This window comes from Saccostrea cucullata, unplaced genomic scaffold (assembly GCF_032062105.1).
Source record: "Saccostrea cucullata isolate Sc308-1 unplaced genomic scaffold, CSIRO_AGI_Scuc_v1 ctg1054, whole genome shotgun sequence".
In the NCBI taxonomy this organism is placed as follows: domain Eukaryota; kingdom Metazoa; phylum Mollusca; class Bivalvia; order Ostreida; family Ostreidae; genus Saccostrea; species Saccostrea cuccullata.
Window position 1 is genome coordinate 15,769 of NW_026938165.1, and position 19,459 is coordinate 35,227.

Below are 19,459 nucleotides of genomic sequence, written 5' to 3' on the forward strand. Positions count from 1 at the left end.
AAATTGAAACTATATTAAATGAAAACAAATATGAACCATTAAAATTGTGAGGGTGGAAAGACCTTAAGATTCAAGTTTGTTCTGATCACAGTCATGGAAATACATGTACTTGAAACTATAAAAGCGGATTTAGTTTGGAAGAAATCTTCTTTGAGTGGCAAGACAACACTAAATCATATAAAGCAAGACAAACCTAAAAGATCTATGGATTAATTTTAGCTTACCTGAGCCGAAGACTATAAGGTTTTCTGAACAAGATTTGTCCTTCTCCTGTCATCGTAAACATTTCACGTTTTTATCTTCTCCAGAATCAGTAGGCTTATTTCAACCAAACTTGACAGAGAGTATCCTTTGGTGAAGGGGACTGAAGTGTGTTCAAATAAAGGCCTATATGCCTTTTTAAGGGGAGATTCTAGTAATAAACACTATTAAGATTTTCGTGAAAATTAAATTATATTTTAAAATATATTCTTCTCAAGAACAACTTGATCAGGTGAGTTAATTTCTACGCAATCTTTTTTTTTCAGTAGATTTAAGTCTGTTGATCCCGGTGGTAAGCGTGGGCCAATATCATGAATATGGACGATAATATGAACATATGGACATGATATGATTTTTTTTTTTTACCCCATTACCCTTTCATTGAAGTTTGACCCACTTATTAAAGGTAAGAACATTGGTAATAACTTTTGAATGAGAGAAGATAAGACATTCATGCTTCATATTTATACATGTATATGAAGCATGCCCTATCTTCTCTCATTCAAAAGTATTCCATCAAGGATGCTTTCATTTTTTGCCCCAGTTTTACATCTTGGATGATACATTTATGGTCTCATTCTTTCATATATGTCTTTTAGTTCTTGTATTCTTTAATTGGAATGAAAAATACGTTTAAAATTAAAATTGGAATCAGATCTGCATGTTTTGAATTACACGAAACGCCATGCTGCCCAAGTTAGCCGACCAAACGTGCCTCTAATTTTGAAGATTTCACTTATGGAAATAGAACGTATAATTGAATTCTCACTATACAAATGTATAATCAATAGACCCCCACGTTAGTGAATATGTACAAGGAAAATATAAATATTAAATAAGCATCATTTGTACAAATGGAATTTCCTGTTATCTTACATAATCAAAACTTCCTGGATTAGAAACCATTGGTGCAATATCAATATGTATTTATTTTGCAATGCATTACTTGTTATTGAATTCATTTCCTTTTTTTCTTCTCTTTCTTATATCAAAGGTCGGGAAATCTGCATTCTGAACAGGTAAGAACTAATGCATGTAATAATAGTGTTAACTACATCGTAAATGTATATGAAAACAGCGATGGAAATCACAAACATATTGCTCTGTAAGTAAGTTGAAAGTAAAGCAGAGAACATCACAAGTTTGTTCAACTCTATAGATAATTGTTCAAGTAAGGGTGCAAATGTGGGCCCCAAATGTGTATATATATATATATATATAACATGCAATTATGCAATTCTAGCATGTATTAACATTTTTATGATGTAATATCCGGTAGTACATGCACATTATACTGATTGTACACACGAGGTTCGGCACTGAAATTATAAATTTAGAATATTTCTTTCAGAACGCTTACAGGGTCTGTCTCCTGTTGTACTAATTATTACAAAGACGAAGATGGAAACTGTAATTGTAAGGTTTTTATTTGTTTTTGCATACATTCACTATTCTTGTATGTTAAGCAGATAGTGTTTTTCTTCATAGTTATTTTTATCACTAGGTGATCAGCAGTTCTGTATTCATTTAGTTATTTAATGAAAATAGTTTTTTACCTTGTTTTTAATAATCCTGAATGCCTCTTTAAATTTTCGAAAAGTGTTATGAAGGAATCATTGTGGTTTTTATCATTTGTACAAGTCTTTTGGCAATCACTTGTCAAATGTTCTTATACATATCTTCATCTTTGCAAACTTACAAATTAAAAAAAAAACATGCACTGAATTAGAGAAGTTATGATTATAGTATGTGCGCCAGGATACTTTGGGGATACATGTTTCAATATTTGTCCACGTGGTACATTTGGTGCGGGCTGTGCAGAAAAGTGTACTTGTTCCCTCGAGGATTGTAACCACGTGACAGGGTGTACCCGTATAAACTTTACTGGAACCACATCCACGGTTGGAGGTATAAGTTGCATGTACGAAGCAGGCACGTGGCATCCTTTTTGTGGCCAACTTTTTCCAATACTAACTTTCTTTCACTTCCAATTTTTTTGGCATACAATACTACATTTCCTTGATATCACTTTACTGTGGTAAGAAGTGGGGGGCCAACCAACCTTTCAATGAACATTTTCAATAGTAAAGGTGGGAAAAAAGTGGGGGCGACCCCCCCCCCCCCCCGTTCCTACGTGCCTGCGTGGTCAATGTATTAATTAACATGTAAGGTGTATGAACAAAAATAATCTATACACCATATTAATTGTCTCTATTCTAACAGGCCATCAAGATTTGAGTAGATCACCACTGACGTTACCTGCAATATCATCACCTGGATCACCCATTTCTCAATCAGAGAATAATAAATCATCGACAAAAACACTAACCATAAAATATAATCCATCCAAAATTTACAGCACAATTTTGTATTCATCAAATTCACCAACAACGATCGTCTCTTCTGATGCTGAAGTCACGAATAGAACAGGACAGTTTAACAGCATTTTACTGTTTTTGGTGGGATTGGTGCTCGCGATTCTAATGATAGTTATCATTATACAACTCCGTTTGAGATCAAGACAAAAATCAAGAGGCGAAAGGGAAGAAAACAATGAAATAAACGGATTAACTGAATTAGCTAGTACTTCGCATAGATGCGATAATATATACACAATGCTCTAACCTCATTTAAGGGCGCCGCCATGTTTTGATCATTTGACTTGACGCTATTGAAGGTTTGCAGTAACTTTTACCATTTTTTCGTTAGTTTTGTTTAAATTAAAAATATTGGCGGAATGCTAATACAACTTTAAGACTCGTAAATATAAAGTAAACACTGCATTAAATAAAAGAGAAGAAAAATTCAAATTTGATTGATCTTTAATATCCATGATGAAAAGACAACAAAATGTCATTAGAAAACAATGGCTATTGAAAATTTACATAAAAATACAATGTACACAAACCCCTAAAGATGACCAACAACAAAACATAGTACATGTACTTTTAAAATTTAAACAGATGCTCATTTAAATGCAAAACAATAGTTTCATATATAAAGAAAGAGTAATACTGAAATAACACACAAGCACCAGGATGGGTTTATCTAGCCACATGATGATATTCCAATTTAATTTAACATGAAGTCAAAGGGTATAATAACAATGGTCAATGCTAGGAAGGAGTACAAGAAAGTGCAATTTTGAAAATGATACCTTCACTTTTGATGCTAAAAATAAAGATTCAAGCACATCTTTTAATCTCCTGACAAACAGGAACAAAATCCAATCAAGTACAAGTATTTCTCGATTTACTTTGTCAAACCAGCTTGAGTTTTGCATCAAAAAATTTAACAGATGTCACACAACTGATTTGGCTTAGTATTCACTACCATATTTTTCTTACCCTTCAGGATTTTTTAAAAAAAATTTAAATTAATGATTAGGAAAAATTTATGCACCATATGAATACAAATGTATGTAATGTAATTGATATATATCATGTATTGATTTTTCAGGCTATTTATTCCAAAAAAAATGGTTTTATCCAGCATGACAATCAAATGAATCTTATATGAAATATGTACAATGATGAAAATTATATTGTTTGTGTCTCTAAAGATCAAAAAAAAGCTGTCTTTTCTTTATTCTTATTGGAATTTACTAGAAGAACTATTTACTCGTATGGTGTAGAATTACAATACCCAAAAATATACTGATTGAAAAGAAGACCATACAGAACTTAAATGTGAAATAACATTTCATATGTGATGAAAATTAATGAAGAATGGCTGTAAAAATAATTAGGATTTCCAAAACAATGTTTTGTGCATCACTACATAAATTACAAACTTACCTAATTCAAAATATATGGGCAGTGTTTTTAGTGTTAAGAAGTGTTTTCAAAACTTGCAAAATGAATTCACATTAAGGAGCTTTAACAACACTGAGATTTTTAACAGAGACACTTGTAATTCACAATATGGCAAATGAAACATCAAACTAAACTTAACAGTACGTCCCTTTAAACAAAAGAAATATATTCCACAGAGATTTCAATAAAATAAATAATGCCATAAAAATTCAGCTTATTTGACAATAGACAGTTTATATATACATGTATATATATATATACTAAGTATAAAATCAATAAAGAAGGATGCGTTTTTCCACAGCTTTCCGACATATGGGACATTCCGCCATTCGATCCCCGCACATCTGACATGTGCCATGGCCACACAAGAAAATCATGTTCTTTAGACGATCCATACAAACTGGGCAGCTGGTCTAGAAACATGAAAACAAATGGTTTGATCAGAAATAAGTTTTACCAATTTTTCTATCTATAGTCCTTGTTTTCTTAAATTTTCCAAAAGAATTGTGTGCACAAAGCAAACCTCTATATCCCACTGTTTGGTATCCAGATAATAATTACAGAGTTGCAAATTGAACTAAAATTGAAAAGTGCTTTTGCAGCCAATATAACAGATAGATCCTTGCAATGACTTTCTTATAATAGAGCAAGAAAAATAAAATAAAATTCTAGTTCAGTCTGACATTTAAGATTCTTCCCCTCACAGACAAACAAACCAGCGTACCTGATCTTTGATGTCTTGTAATTGTTGCTGTAGCTTCTGAATGTCTTTTGTGTTGTCACGGGAACCATTGTTCATGATGCCCGGGGGCTGGGGAGCAGGAGGGGCTGTTAATAAAGAAAACATCATGTCAGTTAAACGAATGTTATGTTTAAAAGTACTCCAATATCATGAATGTTAAAAATATAATGAGACTATGTCTGTTACACAAATATCATGTCAGTTACATAAATATCATGTCATTTAACCATGACCAATTTAAACCTGGTAATTTAGTGCTTCAAATTTAATTTTATGTGAGGAAGTTATCTTTTCTTGTTGAAAAAAAAAATCAATTATCTTCAGATCTTGTATTTTGACAAGTTACACAGGAAATTTTATTACAAAAAAAAAAAAAAAAAAAAAAAAAATGTTGAAAAATAGATGACTGATTTGAGATGCAGACTAAAATGACTTACGTGTTCCCCCACAGCACACAATGAATGGCACAGTCTTCTCAATAGAGGATCTACATTGTACACACTTCTTCATCAACTGTCCGCAACCTGAAATCAGAAACAGGATCAGAACTGTGTTAACCATATTTATTCACTTCTTTCACTTGCTGATACATATAATGGCCATTAAATCATCCATGTATTTAGAAACACATTCTATAGAAAAATTTACTTGAAATGAATTTCTTCTCAGTTTTTAAGTGTCTCTTACAGTTGCTTCCCCTTATATGAAAAACCAAGTGAAACAAAAACTCCAAACTTACCGTCACAAGCACACATGTGACCACAGGGCAAGAAGAGAGTGGAGGCCTTCTTATCCGAGCAAACAACACACTCCTCAATCTGAAATTAAACCATCAAATTACAATCAGCCTCTTCATGGAAGGTTCAATCTTAATTAGACAATATATGACTATGATATAAAATAAATGAAGTATTAATTTTTTTTAAAAAAATTATTCTGACACAACACATATAATTTTCTTTCTTCACATTTTATTAGATTTATTAATCATGTTTTTTAATCTAACTTGTTAAATAACTTTTTCAAAATAACTTTTCAATATGCTAAAAAAAACACTTAATTCTTAACTATACGAACAATAAGTTACCTTAGTCCTAGACTGGACCTGTTCTTTACACATCAGACACTTTTTGACCCGCGGGGAGCACAGGGAACAAGTAGCGATGTGTCCACAGGGTCCAAACAGTGTGTCCCGCTTCAGGTCCGAGCACACCATGCATTCCTCCAGAGATTCCTGGTCGTTCCGTAGTATGACCGTGTTGGAGGCAGTGCCATTGGGACTGAAAATGAATTCAAATTGATTACAAAATAGAAAGAATTCTTATATAAAATAGATTAAATAGTTAACATTTTCATAACTGAAAAAATTGAATGCTCCTCAAAATGCAGTGTTAATCCCTAAACTTCCATTTTTATTTCTCCATTTTCACTCAGCTGATTTTTAAATAGAAAATATTTTTATGAAATTTCTTTATATATATCTGTGTATAGCAAAAATCCTATGGAGTATTTAATAAATACATAATTATACAACTAAACCGAACAAAATCAGACTTTCCATTTGACTTTTGGTGACCTTGGTGATCCATGACCTTTGTCTCACCATACATAACATAACCTCCCAGTTTGACCTTTGCAACCTTACCTGTGTCTCTCCTTGTGACATTTAGCCAGGGCTTTACACAGATTGGGATCCGGACACAGGTCCAGCGGTGTCTGTCCCTTCTTGTTCTTGATGTTCAGATCCGCTCCGTTGGCTGCCAGGAAGCATGCAATGGAAGCACTGGACTTCTTGTCAGCTCCGGGAGTCCCTAATCCCATTAAAAGCTAGGAAAAACACACAGGCGTTAGGTTACCAAATAACCTCACAAAAAAATGACACAACTGTGAAATGGAATTTTATCACATGGTGCACATACATTTAACCGATTTCTTTAGACTTGGTGATAAACTGAAAAGATTTCTAAGATTATAAATTCCCAACTCATAAAAAAAAATTAATGCATCAAAATGTATTTTCCCCATTATCAGACATGATGTCTGTATTAAGATATGTCATCATTATGGATCAAAGATAAGTTTCTTTTAATCATAAGTGCATTTTTTACTTGTCATTATTGAAAAATATATGCTAAAAGCAAATATCCCTTTTTTTATATATTTCTTGAAGGCCATACTCATTTCGTGTCATTCAGTGCTTCATGGGATACAAATACAGCTTTTGTTACCTCATATCCCCCCAACCCCAAATTAAAAAATTTAACAAAATTTCTTTACATTTTTGTCTGTCAAAAAAAATAGAATTCCCATACACACTGAAAAATTGAACATACCCGGTAGGACATGAAGGCTAAAATCAAACATGAAGCCTTCCAATGTGTAATTGTGCCTTTTTTTGTCTTACAAATGTAGCGCTTACTTTGCCGACATCCTGCATGTCCTGTAGCTGTCGGAGTTGTGACAGGGTGTGATGTCTGAGGGCCTCGTGTAGGGGCGTGTCTCCGTCCTTGTCTGGGATGTTCATATTACACCCCTCTCTCACCAACAACTAATCAAATAGATTTATCAATTTTTTATAGTGTGTAGAAAGGGAAAAAACTGAGAAAACATTTATGTGACTTTCTATTTTTTTTTTTACTTTCTTTATAATTGTACATGTACTCTTGTTTAATGAATACATAAAGACTGCTTTCTGTCAAAATTCAAAAGAATTTATTAAACACTGCATTTTTCTTGGTGAGTGAAGAAAAGCTAGTACATGTATAAGTGCCATTTCATTCAAACACAAGACTTTGGAAAATACATAATCATGTGTGGTGGTACTTTAGAAAATACATAATCATGTGTGGTGGTACATACCCTGACAATCTGTGTGTGTTGTCTCTCCACAGCTAGGTGTAAAGCTGTTTGAAGATTTACATTCTGAAGGTCCATGTTAGCCTTGCCCTGAAAAATATTGCCAAATGGTACAGAGACTGCCTTAGAGTTAGACAGGGAAATTTTCATCCTATTTTTATTTTTGTTTATTCATGCTCTTCACAAGTGGGTGAATTTAAAATGGGGGCCAATTCAAAGACAAGAAATATGTCTATTACAACTTCGTCTAGGGCAAAATTTAAAATGGTACAAAATCTTTAGCAAGTGAGATAAGGTCACAAAAAAATGGCAAAGTTAACCTGCTATACAGTAGTTCATATACTGCATTTTGACATACAGTCAAACCTATTATCTCAAACTGGACTGGGCCAAAAAAAACTTCGAGATATCCGAGTTTTGAGATATAGAATCAATCATGTAAACAGTTTGCACAATTTAATAAAGAATGAATTGTAACAACATACATGTTCTTTAATTTTACATATATTCAATTTGTTGGGTCAAAAGTTAATGGCATCAACCAATGAAAAGTCCTGTACTATAAAACATTGTACCTGGTGGACCAAGAGTTCAGCCACTTCCACATGGTTGTTGAGAGCGGCTAAGTGGAGAGCCGTATATCCGTCATCCTTCTTCTCATCCACAATCCAAGGTCGGGGGATCTTAGACAGGAGAATTCGCATAGCACTAAAAAAGAAAATGTAGACATGCAGATTATAGTTTTTTTTTCAATCAATTATAATCAATTATACAATTGCAATATTATGAGAGAGCATAAGACAGGAATATATAAAGATCTCTATCATGATATATATTTCTCAGTCAATCACACTACTTTTATAACTACAGCAAAACTCGGTTATAGCGATGTCACAGGGACCTATGAAATAACTTCACTATATTCGTAATTCATTATAACCATATAAGAAATTCATTATCTATATAGCTGAGGATCCAAGATGACTTCGCTATAACCGTAAATTTGCAATATCCGTGTTTGTACTAAACAAGTTTTGCTGTATTGGGGTATGCTTTTTCTGAATGAATAATAAAATTTTATTTTATAGATGAATTGTATTCATGCAGTCTTAAGACTTCAGCAGTAATACCTACATGACATAAAAAAAATTTGTTTACTTTCACATAACTTTGGTAGATTAGCTAACATATAAGGCATACTTTTGGTTTTGTTTGCAATCTGTTGTACACTAATTAGCAGCATAAATATCACTTCCAATGTCAAATTAGAGTGCAGAAGCCTACAATTAGACTTAATTATCCCTTCCCAAAAAAGCATCTGTGTGATATTTGTAGCCCACGATGCTTGTAAGGGATAATAATTACAGATAAGAAAAAAAGATCTATCTACAGGCTTATCTATATATCCTCACTTCAAACTGTTTCAAAAGTATTTTTCTCCATTCATGTGTGAGTGCAATTTATCAATGAGTCAGCCAGGCAGTGTGACCTACTGACCCCCATTGTGGTCTGTTCAGGATAACATTGTCCAGATTGACCTGGACGTTTACAAGGTCAACTGCCTCTGTACCCCTCAGTAATTAACCTTATACTCAACCTCAGTAACCTAGAGCTTTTCCATTGCATCTCAGGTCCCATCACAATATCTACCATTGTCCAGAAAGTATATGAAGAAAGTACGATAAGCCTCCTTTCAGTTTGTTAAAATATTTTTATACCCACAAAATCACTCCTCTCTCTCCCTGTGTAAAATATTTTTACATTAACAAAATCATTCATTTCCCCCAGTGAAAAATATTTTTTAACCCACAAAATCATTACCCCTGCCCCCCACTAAAACAATTTGATACTGATGACAGGCCTTCATGCATTTAATCCTCATCTGACCATCCGGTAAACTGTACCAATAACTATATAAAGAAACCATTTATGAGGCTGTGGAAACCTCAAAAGGGTGAAATTTCAGTCAGAGAAAGAGAGAGTAAGAGATAGATCTAGCTAGTTTTTGATATAAAAAGTTTTCTTATAAATCTGTTTTTGCAAGATACTAAAGATCCTTTTTTTTCCCTTGAAATTTAGATCTACACTTAAATATAACTGCTTTAATTATTATCATTTATCATATATAATGGTAAAGAAATTATTTTGAAAATGGCTTTGATAATAATGTCAGCTAAAATTGTGCAACTTCTACGGCTACATAAATTTTCCTTCAGATTTGTACAATTATTTGTACAAGTAATCATCTATTCCCACTGGTGGTTTAAATTTTTGACAATCATGTCTCAATTAAAAATCAGCGAAATCAACTGTTTAAAAATATCCTTCTTTTTATAAAAAGGAGAATGCCCTTCACATAAAAAAACCCCTAAAGATGCATAATCTTCTCCATTAAAATAGTGTAAATTTATTTCCCATGATAATACACGAGTAGTAGCACACAGTAGCAGCCAGCAGTGAACAGAAGTTTCTAAACAGACAGAAGATTTATCACTCCCCTAAATCTCAGATAGGCCCCCCTGCTTCCCCGTGTAAGCCACCAGACATTTCTAATTATGGCTCACAGCTTCAGCAGTGCTCTCTCAACAGAAGCAGACGGGCTTCTCATTCAAACTCCGAGAGAAGGAAAGAGAGAGAGAGGAAAAAAATGTTACTATGGAAACCATCTCTCTCTAGGCACAGTGATGTTACAATGTGGCCGACCTATATATTGATTTTGCTGTTGCATTCCAAGTAGTTTTTGTACTCATGGGGTAGTTTAGTTCCCCCCTTTCTAACCAAATAAAAAAAAATGCAGGCATCATAGAAAGGGCTCCTATTAATTACCCAAAAGGTCACCAGACTGCGGTTCTCATCACCTCACAAATTAAAATATGCCGAGTTGACAAAAATGAAGAATTAAGCTGACCCAGTAATGATTTTTTTTCTCTCTCTTCTCTCTCAGCTGTGTCATACAAATTGCAAAAGGCATTTTTTCGTCATCCCTAACTATAACGGACAGCAGACTGCACACAGGGTTTTTTCTTTTCTAATGACACACAGAAACCTGTTCTGGTTTCTGGTTTCCACAGTAACAAAGGAGGTAACCAATGGATGTAGGGCACCGTGTATCGGTAAGAAGTTACGACATATATATATATGTATAGAGTATTATGTAAAAACATTTCCGTAAAATTGAGACATTTTAGCCTTAGGAAGTCTTTTTGCCTACTGGATCAATAATTTTCCATAAATACTGTGCTCCGTTGTGTGAAGAGCTTTTATAGATTGGTTATCTTCAGATAATGTGCTTATTTTTCCGGTAATTTAATTTTCACTGTCCATTAAACTGTTGCTATTTGCAAAAAAAAAGAAGAGACAAACAAATATCTTGTTCCATTTCAAAAAAAAATTTAAACATCTCTATTTTGAAAAATAAAACAGTTAACCCATTGTATTATGTAATCAAATCATTCGTCGACAATAAGAAAAAAATATAGGAATCTGCATCACAAAAATGAAAGAAAATCATGCCCCTCTCACAGATGATTGATACGACCAAAATGAATACTTGTTATCCTTAATCAAATTGGTGGCACTAAATACCAGGGTAGTGATACGTCAAACCAATATTTAGCCAATGTTGAAGGACTTCCTCTGTTTCTATTGACCATTCTTCCTAATCAGACATTGTCTGCTATAGCTCTCCTTGCCAATACTCATCCCTCCCCTTCTCTCCATAACATGGCTTTCAAGTCTTCTGTTATTGATCTCTCTCATGGCTTTTAGTCAATTGGACTGCCAAAGGTATAATCAATGTTTATACTGGTCATCAAGTTACAGAGAAAATTCAAACTGTTTTCTTGTGACAGTGCCGACAAATGGTGGGGGGGATGATGCTCTGAAGAACAACCTTCCTTAGACTCAGGTGAGTAGCATTCTGGGGGGTCTATTTATAGGGACAGAGAAGTTATGTGTTACAGAGAGAGAAGAACTGAGAGATAATGAAAAATCCGATATTTAATGTCATTAATCTTTTTCGAGTGTTCTAGCTGTCATCAGCATTACTGGTGCCTCTAGAACAATTGATTCTGAATTTGATTTTTGTGTCAGAAATGAAGATGAAGATGTCAATCTTCCAGGCTCCTGTTTGCACAGACTTTGGACACTGGTAAACATTTAAAATGACAACCACTAAGCCCTATATTTATCTCTCCTAAGCATGTTAAGTGCTTACTTAAATAATTAATACACACTTTGCAGTAACAACCTTCTATTAGCATGGCAGAGCAGAAAATTAAGTTAATAATGAACATGTAAGTAATTCATGTTCACAGTCTTCTCATTTCATAGATTTAGTTTTATAGTTACAGAGTAGGGAAGAGTCATAACCACTATAATCATGAAGCCTATACAGCAGTATACAGCTGCGAGTTGCTGAATTTAATTTTTAGACACGGGTCTAAATCCATTGCAATTTACAATAGTATTTGAAATTACATATGCAGTAAATGACTTACCAGGTAATCTATCTCTAGAGATCTGTTTATCAATTATTCTACTCTTTTATGATGGACCATGAATGTTAATTAATGCAGAGTACAAAAGCTAATTTAATTAAATTTTATTTAATTTTTTTGCTAATTTGTGCATGAATGTTCTTAAAATATGATTTCATATACATTTTATAGAAATATATTGATGATGCTTCATGATTGTGACAAATAATCCTTGGTTTAACTTTACATTAAATTTTGAATATGCTAACACTTTTAGCTAAAGTACTTGCAGTTCAAATGCTTTTATCAATTCAACTGCAGCAAGATACAAATATATATTAACAAACTTTTCCATTTTTAAGCATAAGACATCCAAAAATTAAAATTCTGTCATGTTATATATATGAATTTAAGGTTCAAGCTCAATAATGAAAATTTTGTTATTTTCAATTTCAGCAACAGAATGAACAGATGCATTTCCTCAGTTCAGCATTATATAGATAGAACAGTTAGCTTCCATAGAAAGGATTTTAATACATCATTTTGTAGTCTATAGATAAATACTTAAAGCAATATGAGCTGCAACTTTGATGTCGGAATTTTTTGTTGCAAAATTGTAAATAACTATTTCAATGACAGAAAAAAGTAACGTTAATAAACATCTGTTGTTCGATTGAATCAAAATTACATTATTGTTGTCCTGTACAATACTAATTTTTTTTATGAAACTGTATATTGGATTGTATTAGAAGTCTTTCTTCTGCTTTATTTTAGTCTAATTCGTCATAGGTTTAAGTTACATACAAATTTATCATAATAACACAATTTAACAGCAAAATTAAAATTTTTTTTGAAATAGCAGCTCATATTGGTTTAAATAGAGTCACAAAAAGCGTAAGTATAGCAAATTTCAGTAAGATTGTTCAGGATCTGACAGAATATTACAGAAAATAAAACTTTAAAAATTCCACAGCATATCATATCCCAGAAAGATTCCCCACATCTTGGAATATGCTCGATCTCACGCTGAGAGAGATATCTCCAGAACAGAAGCAGATCACATGATAGGCTACAGTTTGTGTAGATATTACAGCCTCCACCTGCTCAAAGTTTATCCACTGGGGAGATGATCCCTAACAAACAGATTCCTCAGATGGGGAGATGATCCCTAACACACAGATTCCTCAAATCTTATCTTCCTCCAAAAAAAGCCTTTACAGTGAAGATTTAAAAAAAAAATATTTTGAATTTGAATATGTTAAATTCTAGGATTACATGTTGAACACATTATTGGACTTCAATTTATCATGTTTATTCTGCGAAGAATCTCCGTACTTGCACAAATTTTGTAAAACTTTTATGTGCAAATCTTTATGTTTCATCTGATATGATATTTAATTCTCAGAAGCATTTTTATAGCATTTATCTTTGGAACACATCTTCATTCCCAGATTGGGTGCATTTTACAAATTGTCAAGGCCAAATGATTCGAATGGAGGAGGCATAAAACTGCTGGAATTGTTTTTCTGCAATGTGCCAACCACTTTACAATAATGCCTTGATTTAATAATTCTAATTTCTTTTAGGCCCCTGAAATCACCATGGCTTCATATGTTTTCTTAATCCAAAATCAACAGTTATGCAATTCACAAGTGAAGTTATATCCCTTAATTGAAAGATCCTTTCTTTTTTTGCATTTGGAATGCAGGGAAGTATAAAATTTTACAATATATATAATATATATAAACATATATATAATTTTTTTGATATGTATAAACACAGCATTAAATTAATAAATAAGGAAATTTATTTTTTTTAGAGTGTAAATCAAAAAAAAAAAAATTTAAAATGGAGAGTATATATACATATATAAACTTAAGATTTAATTATATTTGAAATGAAACAACAGCATTATGTAACACTTTTTTTAAATCATGTTCTTTTTATGAGTTAAGTTGTAAAAAAAAAAAATCCTTGGATATTTTCATTTCTTTCAGGATAAAAATTGGCACTTGAAAAGGACATAACCAATCACTTTCCCATATACATCTCTATTTCTCCAGGTGGTATGGGATTAATTGAGTAAGTCTGATTTAAAACCTTTACTTAAAAAAAATCTGTTCAAATAGTTAAAGTACTTGACTAATATCCTTTAAATAAGGTAGCAAAATAATTAATAATAAGAATTTTATTTAAAAATTTTCTTTCACATTAATCATGTTAGAAGTACTTGATTAATATCTCTTATTTTATGGTAGCACAATAAATGAAGATAATGTTATTTCCCACCACACAGGAGCCAGATAAACCTCCAATGTTTATTCAGTGCCACACTCCCTCCCTGTCAGTGTTTGTATAATGCCACCACCCCCACAGCAGGGTAGCCCCTACCCCACAGGAAGTCTGTCACCTCCTGTGTACACACAAAGCTGCACCCCCCAATGAAGTGACTCTGACCTTTGTGTACTAATCAACAATCAACACACATGGTAGACAAATACTTCTACCACATGTAATGTCTAATGGAGGGAGACTCTAATCCCAGCAGGTGGGAGAGAGATGGGCTTAGCAGGACAGAGTATATCATATACATTGTATGATCATCACCCCCACTCTGAACTGACAAGGAAAACACCTGAGTGAGTGTGTATACACAAATTCCTTTTTACACCTTGGTGGAGTAAAAATAACATTGTCTGATGTAGGGCCCCTGCATACACAGTTATTAACCCCCAGGAAAATCCTTCTCATGGTATGTTGCAATAAATAAAACAACAAATTATCAGGTATAATTATTTAGGGTTTTCTATATATGAAATTAAAACAGGAACAAACCATAATGAGTATGAAGGTCCCATGCTTAAATCTTCAAATTTTATTATTTTCCAATATTTTCAATGAAAAAAAATGAAATGATGTTTTTTCCTCTCTTTTTTATCAAAATATCTAAATATCTGACAAAAAACATTACATGATATGTTTTTATATGGAATTTCGTTGCATTAATTTTCATTTCATACAACAACTCTGCTTGAAATTTGTTATTATTTCTTATTATTTTATTAACATTTTGTTTCTACAAATATCACTAATGGATATAAATTCTTTAAAATAAATTAAAAATTGTTAATATTAATATTGATTATAAAGGAAATTTTAAAATTATAAAATGCATATAATTATTAAAAATCATTTTTTTTAAATTGATAACTTGTTTTAATTTTTTTTAGATATGAAAAATGCATTTCTTACATGACCAATTTCACTAGGATTTTGCAATATAAGCCTAAAACATCACTTATCAAGGCTTATTCTTTAAAACAAACTTGTAGAAATATAAAACTCAGAATTAATAAATTTACATATTCAACTGAGGGGGGAATGTAATTTTTTGCTTTTCATTGCCAGCTCATCAAGATATGCCAAAACTCCTTGAAAACTGCTGTTCAACCACAGGCACCCACACAGATTTCACATTTCTTCAAGAAACTGCATCAAAGCAGAGCTTATCATCTTGGATTTACCGCCTTTTTGCAATCCAGCTGAGAGCTTCATTAGAGATTTCAGGAAACAGATTAATGTTGCCCCTACCTACTTAAGAAAGTGGTATCTCCTTTGTTGTAAGAACAAGATACCTACATCCTGTCAGAAGGCCGAGCCAAATCTTGTTTAAAAGGGGGCTCAGCATAAGGAGCGATCTGATTGGCCGAGAAGAAACCAGTTGCATTATGTGGTAGCAGTCAAATGGGCAACTGATCTCATGTGCTATCCCAGAAGAACTCGAAGTTAGCGTTGGTTGGCATTAGTGCCAAGTTTTCTGGCGGTCACAAGGGTTAGACCACATTCTCTGCCAAAATCTATATAGAGGCATTCATTCGGGGCTCAGGTTCTTTTTTTGCCCTGACTGGCAGCCATTGACAAAACTGATGGACTTACAATCGACAAGGTTTCTGAGGCTGAGGACACGCAAGCAAACGCCTATGATCTCGGTCCATACTTCTTTGCTATCCCATATGTAGAACCTGAACAGCTATGGAATGTAAAGAAGTATGTATCCTGCTCATGGATGATCAGCCCACTACATCTGCTGTTGTCCAACATGGAATTCTTTTAATGTCTGTATATTCTTCCGAAAGGATTTTTCATTTTTGTTCAAATTTTTGGTTTTTCCTTTTTCTTTTGGACTTATTTCTAATGTTCTTCTCCTAGTTATGTTAAATCTTGTCTGTTTTAATCAGGTAAGTGTGTGTGTGAACCATTTTAAATTTTAACTGCCAAAGTTAAAATAGTTTGAAATTTTTTCAACAAATTAAAATTCTTATTTAAAGCATTCAAGATTTTTGAAAAACTGTAAAATTTCTACTGTCGGAATCTGCAGGAAGCCATTACTATGCAGGAGTTATTGGGCCACGTTTCCTGCAAGTGATGTAAAACATATGTTTCATGTCTGTAACGTTTCTCAAGGAGTACTCCTGTTTGATAAGGCTAACATGTGTAGGGGTTCCCCCCTTGGAATGATGATAAAAATGGTCATTAACCTTGCATCAAAGGTCAGGAGAGAAAGAACTTCATTAGTTCATCACTAAGATGCTACTTTTGCCTCTATAATTTTTTAACCCCAAAATCTTTTTGAAATTTTATTAAGAATTTTTAAAAAAAATTGTTTCATATCAATGCACAGATCTAAAATTATTTTGCAATGAGATTTTCTTTTTTATGTGAAATAAAGTCGGACACTTAAAAGCTTCAAGACTTTATATACAATTGGATTTAGAGATTGGGAGCTAAAAATTTAACAGCAGGGAGCCCCCCATCAGATGTTGAGCTTTGAGTGCAGGCACTAAGATCATGTTCCCCCTATCTATAGATAGCACCAATGGCTTCTGAATCAGATCTCTCATGGCTCTGGAATGTCTGCTACTGCTTGTCAGCAGGGTGGCAGGCAATTATGCAAAATCTACTTCTCAAATTCAAGATGGCCGTCTTTGATTTTTATCTGGTAGGCAACTGCGTGCTTTTTTGCTGGCTTTGACTTTGAACAGTGACTTTGAAGCTGGGGGTAGGTAGGGTCTAGACACTGACTTCTGCAAACTCTTCTGAACTTCTAACATGACTAATTTTTCAGAAATAAGAGTTTATCATGTCTTATGTAATCATTAAAGCTTAACATATTCACGTGTCTTTAATTCATCTCTAATTAATTAACTTTCTTATCCTATAGCCTCATTTACTCTGGTACAGTGAATGTACAACAGACAAATGTGTTCTTGGTTGTGCTTTCTATGCATGTTAAACATCATTAGAGTCTGAGTGCCTCAATCTAAAACATATGCCAAATTTTGACATTTACTTGAAAGCTCTTCCGTGTTGCTTCTCACTAATCCTGCATCCCTGAAACCCATCACCAAATATTTTTGCTATATAATGGAAGTTCTTTTTAATTTTGTTTAATTACCTACTAACTAGACATGCTCAATATATACACACAAGCAATTAATTCTGCAGAACATGAGTCTGTACATGCCAAGTTTCAAATAATTTGGTTGCAGATGCTTCTGTTGCTAGTTTGGGTCAAAACATCCTGATAATTTTTTTTTGCAATTTTTCTGTAGAAACTTGTGTAACCAGATCACCAAACAGCATGTGTTGCAGTTAAACCATTGTGCAAGCAGAAGCTAGGAAGGGCCCCACAAATTCAATGGAGCCAATATATGATGGACCATATTTAGATATTGGGAAATCAAAAAGTGGATATCAGGAGATACTGCATTGTCAGGAATATCTGCCTGGTGGTCTTCTATTGTCATGAAGTTTTGCAGAGAATAAAAGGACAGAATAATAAAATATAGAACACCAGCACTCTCAAATATAACACAACACTTTGATTTTACCCATAATAATAAATATTTCAAGATCTAGCAAAGCTTGACCATATGCAGATTTCAATTTTTGACATTCAGTGGTATAAATTGCTTGTTCATCAAGTTTCTTCTATGATCAGTGTCATAACAAAGAAAAAATATATTTTAAACAATTACATGTATTAAGAAGAAAACTTTCAAAAAAGATGAATGACTATACTCTCTAAAAGACAAATCTATTTCATTCACAATTACAAGATTTAATTAGATCAAAAGATAATTAAAATCATTAATAATACAAGTGTTTTGGTAGCTCCTGAAATGTTTGTATTGAGAATACTACTTTTGAAAAGCATCTCGACTTCCACAATAAAACAAAGAAACAAGCATACACATATCTTCCATATATATTCTTCACAATCAAGCTTTGAAAATTCAATAACTTCATGCAATCCCATCCCCCAACCCCCTCATTTAGAGGAAGAAAAATCCCTGTTGGAATTTGGCTCTATTGCCAAGGTCAGATATAAATGTATAAAATGCCCTCAGAGATTTTCATCTCAAATTTTCCAATGTCTGTTTCCACAACTGTGTTTTTTGCACACTCTACCAGTAGACCCAGGAAGCAAACAGCCACGGCAGATCAAAGGAGACAGCGGATTCTCGACTCTATTTTTAACCCTTCGGAACCACCTATAAATTATAAGCCTCTAAATTGTGTGATTATTGTCTTCTTTTACTCGTCAGACACAGTTGTTGGTAAATGTAGATGCAACCATTCTCATTAACCAATTTGCATAAAATAGCAGTCAAAACTGAGGTTTTAATTAGGGAATAAGAGATGTTTTTTGTTATTTTAAACCTAACCTCGATAAAAAATGACTTTTTCTTTTCCCCTCCGCTTTCTGAATTTTGGCAGTACACTTATTTGCGCTTAAAATAAATAACTTTTTTTTTTTATCTGAGCTGGTGTGAGGTAAGGATGTCTAAAAACAACAGCTGATGGAAATGAACGGCCTGCTGTAAACTTTATAAAAACAGGTATCTTGTCTCCCGACTACCAATTGCTGATTCAGTTCAGAGTGTATTTCTTTTTTAAAACACTTCAGTCTATTTAACTTTAAAAATAAGGAGAAATTGAGACTTGTTTCAAGAGTTATCTTTCCTTAATTATGCAGAAAATAAAAATAAGTGATGCACAAGGTTTTATATTTCTGAAATGCAGGACAATTTTAACTTAAAGCCATGAATTGTGAAATTGGCCAACTAGATAAAAATAAAAGCCACCTTAAAAACAAGAGACCTAAGGCCTAAACAGTCACCTGAGTATAGAATAACACTGTTGAAGATATATTGCCCCAAAACAATAGAAAACCACCAATCAGGTATCAACAAAAATAGTCTATAACTCGCTGACAAATCATAAGAAGGAAATGTATTGAATAC

At 33.1% G+C, this 19,459-nt stretch overlaps 1 protein-coding gene and 1 long non-coding RNA gene across 2 annotated transcripts in view; one reads left to right on the forward strand and one right to left on the reverse strand.

Annotated features, from left to right (window-relative positions):
• The first annotated feature begins 1,126 nt into the window (after nt 1-1,126).
• Nucleotides 1,127-2,139, forward strand: LOC134249527 (uncharacterized). The gene is made up of 3 exons (XR_009988304.1): nt 1,127-1,280; nt 1,613-1,677; nt 2,008-2,139. It is a non-coding gene; the product is annotated as an uncharacterized LOC134249527 (long non-coding RNA).
• A 926-nt stretch (nt 2,140-3,065) lies between these two features.
• Nucleotides 3,066-19,459, reverse strand: part of LOC134249528 (E3 ubiquitin-protein ligase MIB1-like) — a 46,058-nt gene continuing 29,664 nt past the window's right edge. Inside the window, exons 13-21 of the mRNA XM_062731864.1 lie at nt 8,250-8,382; nt 7,678-7,764; nt 7,238-7,366; nt 6,464-6,645; nt 5,906-6,098; nt 5,558-5,636; nt 5,256-5,342; nt 4,801-4,904; nt 3,066-4,489 (exon numbers count right to left, since the gene is read on the reverse strand). Of these exons, the coding sequence (XP_062587848.1) occupies nt 4,349-4,489; nt 4,801-4,904; nt 5,256-5,342; nt 5,558-5,636; nt 5,906-6,098; nt 6,464-6,645; nt 7,238-7,366; nt 7,678-7,764; nt 8,250-8,382 (1,135 nt within the window). The 3' untranslated portion in view covers nt 3,066-4,348. The remainder of the gene's footprint in view (nt 4,490-4,800; nt 4,905-5,255; nt 5,343-5,557; nt 5,637-5,905; nt 6,099-6,463; nt 6,646-7,237; nt 7,367-7,677; nt 7,765-8,249; nt 8,383-19,459) is intronic.